This window comes from Moschus berezovskii, chromosome 10 (genome assembly GCF_049115385.1).
Source record: "Moschus berezovskii isolate FMDL1 chromosome 10, NW_MosBer_1.0, whole genome shotgun sequence".
Taxonomy (NCBI): Eukaryota; Metazoa; Chordata; class Mammalia; order Artiodactyla; family Moschidae; genus Moschus; species Moschus berezovskii.
The window spans coordinates 66,761,634-66,770,672 of NC_142469.1; the positions used below are offsets into that span (position 1 = coordinate 66,761,634).

Here is a 9,039-nt window from a genome sequence, read left to right on the forward strand (position 1 = left end):
TAAAAATTAAAAAAAAAAAAAAAGATTCTACTTGTCTTGGTTATTTAAAATTGGGAAATAAAAGAGATTCAAAAAATCCTGAGTTCTTGCCCCTCACCTGTCTTAAACTTTTCTCCAATTGTTTATGGAATCACTGTCTGCAAACCTTACTTTCTAGGCCCCTACCACCAAATAAAATATATATTTTTAAATTACTTTTAAAATTTAAGAGAAAAGTGACTGCTCATTTCTTAGTCACAGTAGATGCAGCACTAAGAGATCTTCAAAATTGTCTCTGAGATTTATAATTGTTTCTGAGAATTATTTATATATATAAAGTTAAAGGAACTGTGGCAATTATGATGCCTCTTTATTCCCTATCTACCCTTGTGTGATAATGGAGGTAGGCCTTGAAAATATTTCTCCTTTGCTAACTAGCCCTATGTACAGTTTTGTCAGTAGAGAGGGCTGACGGGACCCTGGATAGGAAGGGGGTTTCTCTTCCTACTTTCACTGTGTCTGGCTGGCCAGGTTCCTGCAGAGCCAGCGTTCCCCAGCATTCAGTACCCACAGTACACAGCTTCTCCAGCACTAGGTTTCTGCAACGGCACAATTTTTCTACATGCTTGCCTCCTATACATAAGGTTGCAATTACAATGGACTCCTGCAGGACACAGCTTTCTCCTGCTAGGCTTATGGAGAGAGCAGCTTCTCCAACTCCTGGATCCCACAGCACCCAACAGCCAGCAGCATCTAGGGGCTTCCCTATGCACCTCCTCTGCTAGGTTCAAAGCACTGTCACCAGCAAGGCCCTTAGCAATTTCTCCAGCATTCAGTCAGCCTGGGCCACACTCTTTCCAATGATGGGGAGATGGGTCTTCTCTGGATGATCTATCTCAACCCTAAAGGTAGTGGCTGATCCTGTATCCGCAACTCCTTGTTTCTTAGGGTTATCTTTAACTCTTTACTAACCAATTCCCAGTTATTCCAACTCACTGTTAACAATTCTTTCTAATACGCTTTCTCTTTTAAAGCTACCATGTGGCCTTTGTCTGATACTTGCAGGCAATCACAAGAGAGGTTTTAACACATTCTGCTAATCGAGCAGTTAAAAGAGATTTAAAGATACAGCTCTGAACACAAAATTGACAGATCTGATCTGATGATTTTTATATTACCTAAAATACTACACTTATATTACTTCCAAGCACATTTATAAAAACGGACAACATATTGTAATAGTGAGTTTCAACAAATTTCACAGATATGCTTTTATTAATAAAATTTGAAATTAACAGTGCATTTTCAAATTTCCCAATTACTTTCGAAAACCAGAAACATAGGGCAAAGAACAAATATTAATGGAAATTGGGAAACACACAGAACTAACAATGAATATACTACAAAACATTTGTGAGGTACAACAAAAATAGTACTTTTAGAGGAAAAGTTATAGTATTGAATAAATTTACAGAAAAAGAATACAAAATATTAATTAAGTCATCCAACTCAACAAAAAGAACAAAGCAAACGGAAAGAAACACACAAAAAACATAAATTAATGAAAAGAAACAAACGCTCTAAAGATGAATAAAAATAAATACTAGCTCTTTAAAGGGACAAATCAAATAGACATATACCTGGCAAAACTAACAAAGAAAAAGAAAGAACAAACATTAGGAATAGAAAAGGAGTACGGCTTCACAAGAGCTTCCCCAGTGGTTCAGCAGTAAAGAACATGCCTGCCAATGTAGGAGACTCAGGTTCGATCCCTGGGTCAGGAAGATCCCCTGGAGAAGAAAATGGCAACCCATTCCAGTATTCCTGCCAGGAAAATCCCATGGAAAGAGGAGCCTGGCGGGCTACAGTCCACGGGGTCCCAAAGAGTTGGACACGACTGAGTACACACGCACAACAGCCTCACATATAGCAGAGATTAAGTTATTAACAAAATATATTTGAAAGTTCAATGAAACGGATGGTTTTTTAGAAAAAAGTAACTTGTCAAAACTGACTAAAGAAGAAACAGAAAATATGACCACATTTTTAAATAATGAAATACAGTAGTTAATCTAGGATGATTAAATAATGACTAAATAGTTCAATATAGTAATCTACTCATAAAGAAACTTTTAATTCTATCATACCTTCAAAGAAGAGATAAAATCTATTTCAGACAACAAATGGGGGGGAAAGGTTGACAGACAAGATTTATAAGGTTAGTACAGTCTAGACATCAAAACTGGGCAAAGACAGGACAAAATAGGAAAACTACAAGACAGGAAAACTATATATCAATCTTTCTTATGAACACAGAAACAGTCTTTTAAAAGTATTAGCCAACTGCATCCAGCAAGATAGTAAACAAAAAACAAAAACAAGAGTACACTAAGGACAGTGAGATTTATCTGGCCAAATGGAAGATGGTGTAGCGTTACAATCTCAATTAGTATAAGCACTGTCTTCCAGCTAATGAAGTTGCTTCCCACCAGGGTACAAATTAATAGTTCCGATCTGTTATATATGTATATTGGAATTGAATGATCTAATCAATGGGTGGTAGTGAGAGCCAGGTTTCTTGCTACTGAAGCAGAAGGTTACAGAAAAGCAAGAGAACATACTAAAAATGACCCCTGTGGTAATAGATTATAGCTGAAGACATCAGCAAGAACATACATTTAACTCAACATAGATACAGATGATTAGATATAGAAATAATTATAGGTACATGTATATACATGAGTTAGTAGACACACATGTATTGATATTTCTTTGCTCCACCAGCAAAGGAGCAATAAGCACACGTAATATCCATACCTTGAATTCTAACACTCTTATCCATTAACCTGGACCAGAGAATTCCCTGAAAACTTTCTTTTGCCATGTAAGGCAACATATTCATAGGTTCCTAAGATTAGAACATGGACATATTGGTGAATCCATTATTTGGCCTAACACACTGAGACTGATGTTTAAATTGTAGCTTGTTTTAATTAACTTAAGAGTTAAAGATGGGGTTCCCTGGTGGTCCAGTGGTTAGGACCCCACAATTCCATTGCAGGGGGCACGGGAGCTCAATCCCTAGTTGGGGAACTAAGATCCCTCAAGCTGTGTAGCATGGCCAAGAGAAAAAAAAACAAAGTTAAATGGCCATATGTGGCTAGAGGTTGCTGTACTGGACAGCAGTTAGAGAGAATATGAGTAACCTGAAAGCAGAGATCAAGTTTTAGAATTCTCCATATTCTCAGCACTTAATACATAAACATGAAAATAAAGGTGTGCTGAGTAAACAAGGAAATCAACCAAAAGACCCTTGACCAAAATATATCTATATCTGTTAACTAAAGCTCACTTTATTCACTGGCTCTCACTCAAAAGACTCCTTAGTCTTATTCATCATGAAAAGCTCACAGGGAAGACTTCACAGAGCTGTAGTTACAATTTAATAACACGTTAACCAGTTCTAAATGCTACTCGGCCCTTGTAAAAATGTATCTGAATACTCTCCTAAGGTGACAAGCTCCTAGACTTCAAAGTCTTATTTTCTACAACTGCAAAGCAAAGTCTGGATTCAACATTTGATAGGCAAACACAAAGAAGTTGTGATGGAGAGCAAGAGCTGCTGCAAAAAACAGGGATACCAGATCAGACTCCTCTGCTGCTCCTTCAGTACCTGAAAACCAGGAACTGTCTGTACTAAAATACAAACCAAGAGTCAGCAATAAGATGCTAAATTTAATAAATACATTCCTGTAAGTCCAAGCTCACCAAGCCCAAAACCAAACCAAAAAAAAAAAAAATCTTTCCATCAGCATCTGTCACCTCCTGATATTGCTGTTTCTTTGAGTAGCATCCCTACTGATGCTTCTCCCTTTTTCTTTGTTCTTGCTGAAGACATTTGTTTCCACCTCCACTATAGCTACCTAGTTATCGTTGCTCTACAAACACATGCTACCCACAATTGTTGAGTTAGTTCTTCCAAAGCAATCCTGTTCATCTCATTTCCTGCTCAAAAACTTCGCATTACTTCCCAACACCTACTAATAAAGTCAACACAGACACTGGCACCTACACTTCTGACCCTCTCACTCACTACCCCAAGATTTCCAAAATCCCAAGGTTCAGTGAAACTGGATTCCTGCGTGCAAACACATTTCCTGACACCATCTTCCCACATCTATCAATAAGTTCACAAGCAAGCCTGGGTTTGAATACCCACAGAATAGAATGTGAGAACTGAGGTTTTAGAAAGTCTGGTGAAATATTTGGACTTCTTCAACCACAGAATGAGGGAACCACTAAAAGCTTTTAAGGCCAAGAAATATAATGATCAAATCTGCATTTCAAAGAAAAAAAATCTGCATTTCAGACCGTCAACTCTAGCAAGAAGAGTATTGAAAAAATATTAGTAGCGAGGTAGATAGCAAAGGCTATTATAACATACAGGAGACAACGAGGGGTGACTAAGTTATTAACAGTGGAAACAAAGATTAGAATCAGACCTCAGAGATTTCAGTGATAGAATCAAAATGATTTAAGGAAAAATGTATTCAAGTATCGGGCTTCCCAGATGGAGCTAGTGGTAAAGATCCCTGCCTACCAATGCAGGAGACATAAGAGATGTAGGTTCAATCCCGTCAGGAAGATCCCCTGGAGTAGGAAATGGCAACCCACTCCAGTATTCTTGCCTGGAGAGTGCCATGGACAGAAGAGCCTGGAGGGCTACAGTCCACAGGGTCACAGAGAGTCAGACAAGACTACCAATGCAGGAGACATAAGAGATGTAGGTTCAATCCCGTCAGGAAGATCCCCTGGAGTAGGAAATGGCAACCCACTCCAGTATTCTTGCCTGGAGAGTGCCATGGACAGAAGAGCCTGGAGGGCTACAGTCCACAGGGTCACAGAGAGTCGGACACGACTGAAGCAACTTAGCATGCACGCACCTATTCAAGCACCCAGTATGGCCCATTTCAAAACCACAGTTCGAGTTGTCTTTTCAAAATGGAAATATGATCATGTTCCCTCCTTTAAAACTCTTCAGTGCTTCCAGCTGATCCTAGATTAGGAAACAAATTTGTCACAATTGTGCTTACAAAGCCCTGAGTGAGCCAGCCTCTGCCCACTCCTTTAAGTGTTGTGTGCTGTGTGCCCAGGCGCTTCAGCCATGTCTGACTCTGTGCGACCCTACAGACTGCAGCCTGCCAGGCTCCTCTGTCCATAGGATTCCCCTGGCAAGAATACTGGAGTAGGTTGCCATTCCCTTCTCCAAGGCATCTTTCTGACCCAGAGATCGAACCAGAGTCTCCTGCACTGCAGGCGGACTTTTTACCACTGAGCCACTGGGGAAGCTGCAGTGTTAGTCTGCACCATTCTCCCCCGTTCTCCAGGAGTCTCTGCTCTGATCATAAGGGCCTTCCTTCAGCTCCTGAACACAGTCTGTTCCTACCACCACAGGGCTTCAGCGGGGAGTGCTCTTTTCTCACTGCCCTCCTTCACTCAATTCCTCTTGATACTGTGGCTTGAGGGCTTCCCCAGTGGCTCAGCAGTAAAGAATCCACCTGCAATCCAAGAGATGCAGGAGACTCCTGATAGCCTACACTCCACAAGATCGCCAAGAGTCATACATGACTCAACCCAACCCAGGGATCGAACCTGGGTCTCCTGCATTGCAGGCATATCTTCACTGTCGAAATCACCAGGGAAGCCCCTGTTAAATTTAATCATCTGTTAAATATTCTTATAACACTGTGTCCTTTCACTACATGGCCTCTTTTCAGTTTATGATTATATTTTGGGGGGATTCCTAGAGAAATATTTGTCTCATCCACTAGACTACACGCTCCAGCAAGACCAAGCCCTGGCCTGTGCTGTTTATCATTGTATCCCCAGCTTTCAGCAGAGCTGGACATGTTGGTAGGTAATAAAAAAATATTTGCTGAAATAACCAAAATCCCAATTTGCGAAAGGACAACTCTCCAGTTCCTAGCTTCAATAACAAGGTAGTCATGCTTTTAACTGAAATGGAGAACCAAAGAAGACATGTCAAATTATCTATAGGACGTTCGGGACAAGATGTCTAAACAGTATATAGCACAGAACACAAAACATAATTGCTACTATTTAGAAACGCTGGGCTGGAGGAAGCACAAGCTGGAATCAAGATTGCCGGGAGAAATATCAATAACCTCAGATATGCAGATGACACCACCCTTATGGCAGAAAGTGAAGAACTAAAGAGCCTCTTGATGAAAGTGCAAGAGGAGAGTGAAAAAGTTGGTTTAAAGCTTAACATTAAGAAAACTAAGATTATGGCATCCGGACCCATCACTTCATCACAAATAGATGGGGAAACAGTGGAAACAGAGGCTGACTTTATTTTCTGGGCTCCAAAATCACTGCAGATGGTTACTGCAGCCATGAAATTAAAAGACGCTTGTTCCTTGGAAGGAAAGGTATGACCAACCTAGACAGCATATTAAAAAGCAGAGACATTATTTTGTCAACAAAGGTCCATCTAGTCAAGGCTATGGTTTTTCCAGTAGTCATGTATGGATGTGAGAGTTGGACTGTGAAGAAAGCTGATCGCCGAAGAATCGATGTTTTTGAACTGTGGTGCTGGAGAAGACTCTTGAGAGTCCCTTGGACTGCAAGGAGATCCAACCAGTCCATTCTAAAGGAGATCAATCCTGGGTGTTCATTGGAAGGACTGACACTAAAGCTGAAACTCCAATACTTTGGCCACCTCATGTGACGAGTTGACTCACTGGAAAAGACTCTGATGCTGGGAAGGATTGGGGGCGGGAGGAGAAGGGGACGACAGAGAATGAGATGGCTGGATGGCATCACTGACTTGATGGACGTGAGTTTGAGTGAACTCCGGGAGTTCGTGATGGACAGGGAGGCCTGGCATGCTGTGATTCATGGGGTCGCAAAGAGTCGGACACGACTGAGCGACTGAACTGAACTGAACTGAAAGTCCTATAGCATAGCAAACTATATTCAATATCCTATAATGAACCATAATGAAAAATAACATGAAAAAGAATATGTAGAGTAAAAGAATATATAAAACTGAATCACTTTGCTGTATACCAGAAACTAACACAACATTGTAGAGCAACTATACTTCATCAATTAAAAAGACATAACTGCTATAGCTGAGATCACCCTTGAAGTTGCAAAGACCAGTGATTCTCTTGAAAAGGAAGACAGGAAACAGAAGAGGAGGAATTATGTATCAGTATCTCTTGGGAAGAAGGATTTTTCACATTTGCTGTCATCTTTCTCCAAATGAGTGTCTCAATATACAATAAGAATTGTATAGGAGAGTTGCACCAAAATGTAGAGGCAAACTTTTTAAAGTTGAGAACCATAATGATGAAAGAAAAGAGTTGCAAGCTCACTCATAATCTTTTGGGGAACAATCCCAATGAATTCAGATGTGAAGGCAAAGCAGATGAGAGAAGCATCACTGAGCCTTTTGTGATAGGATGTCTTTAAGAGACAGTCTGAAGGAGGTTTCCTTTAAAAAAAAAAATAAAGGGAATGAAATTAACATTTGTAGAGAAAAGCAAAAATATCTGTAGACAAAGAGTCAGGGGAGAGGGAAAGGGCATTTTTAGGTTCACAGGAAAGGCTTAATCTAAAACAACAAGATCCCTAAAATGATGTAAGGGAAAAGAGTAACAAATACCATATATACTGTACCCTATGTGCCAGCCACTGACCTAAATGCTCTTAAATACATTATTAACTTATCTTATATCCTCCCAAAGTCCTATGAGGTACAGACTATTATTTTTCCCAATTTACAGATGCAGAAATAGATAAGAGAAACTTGCCTCAAGGTGCACCAGCTGGTAAAGGGAGACCTGAGATTAGAACCCAGCTGTCTCTAATGCCAGATGACAAAACCAAGAATATTCATTAGAGAGAATATAAAAAAAAAAATTTTAATGGGTGATCTCTTGCAAAATGGCAAGAAATGCTGAAACTAATTGGGGTGGGGGGGGGTTCTTCCCCTGAAGGCCTCTGTACCCCCTCCAATCAAAAGAGCCCTGAATGAGATGGGGGAGGAGCCTTCAATACAGACAAGGTTTGGAGCTGGAGCTGTGAAGAATGGGAAAGAGCAGGGAAGAATCAGAATCAATGGCAAGTTGATGTCTGAAGCGCAAATCTTGAGACTCTAAGAATTATACATTCACATCTGATGTAGGGTCTGCTCTGTGTTAGGAAAATATTCTCATACCTGTAGAGATTAAGGTAAACAACTTCTCTGGATATAACAGTGGCCGAAACAAACTACATCCAATGATCACCAGACACAGGAAAGACCCATTCCTCCAGAGAATCGCATCCGAACAAGTACATTCCAAGGAGAGATAGGTTTGGGTGGGGGGAGGGGAAGGAAGAATGGTTGAAAAGGCAATTCCAAGGAGAGATAGGTTTTGGAGGGGAGGGGCAGGAAGAGTGGTCGAAAGGACAAATTCCTACCTGCGCTAGTCCTCGCCCCCGCCCCCTCCCGAATTCTCTCGAAAGACCACAGAGGGATCTGGAGTGAAAGCCCAGAAGCTGCATCCGAGGAACGCGGCTTCCTGGGGGCCCCGGACATTAGACGCACGCCAACCCCCACCGATTCCGCTGCTCCCTTCAACTCCCTGGCTCCCCGGACGCAGTCAGCCTCCTCTAAGAGGACTACCGCGCCATGCAAACTCTTCACAGAAGCTCCGCGCAGACCGGACCCCCACAAGAACTTACCCGCCCCGCCTGGCCCAAAGCAACCTGGGATCCTCTCTGGACGCCCTGGTCTCCCTGGCATCTCCACCAATGCCAACTCTCTGTTAGCACCCGGAGGCGGGACTGAGCGCCCACGGCCAATCGGATCGGACGCAAAGCACGTCCTCGGCGCACATTAATAGTTCCCGCCTTTGGGAGGGATTAAAAAAAACACGGTTGGCGCCAAACTCGCGTTTGAGGCAAAGGGGCGGGGCCTGCCCTGGCGGGGGAAAGGGGCGGGGCTTCGCTACGGAAGGGGCTGAACCTTGGCTGAGATAGGGCGGG

General features: G+C 41.8%; 1 protein-coding gene across 2 annotated transcripts in view; it reads right to left on the reverse strand.

The window, feature by feature from the left end:
- CASP8AP2 (caspase 8 associated protein 2) overlaps positions 1-8,811 on the reverse strand; it is a 33,433-nt gene extending 24,622 nt beyond the window's left edge. Inside the window, exon 1 of one of the 2 annotated variants that reach the window (XM_055433336.2) lies at positions 8,737-8,811. Coding sequence is in view for 1 of the 2 variants with exons in the window: in XM_055433335.2 (XP_055289310.2) it covers positions 4,923-4,948 (26 nt within the window). In the remaining variant the exon portion in view is untranslated. Of the gene's footprint in view, positions 1-4,922; positions 4,954-8,736 lie in introns of those variants that run through there. The other variant, XM_055433335.2, reaches the window with a different exon arrangement.
- Between the last annotated feature and the right edge of the window lie 228 nt (positions 8,812-9,039).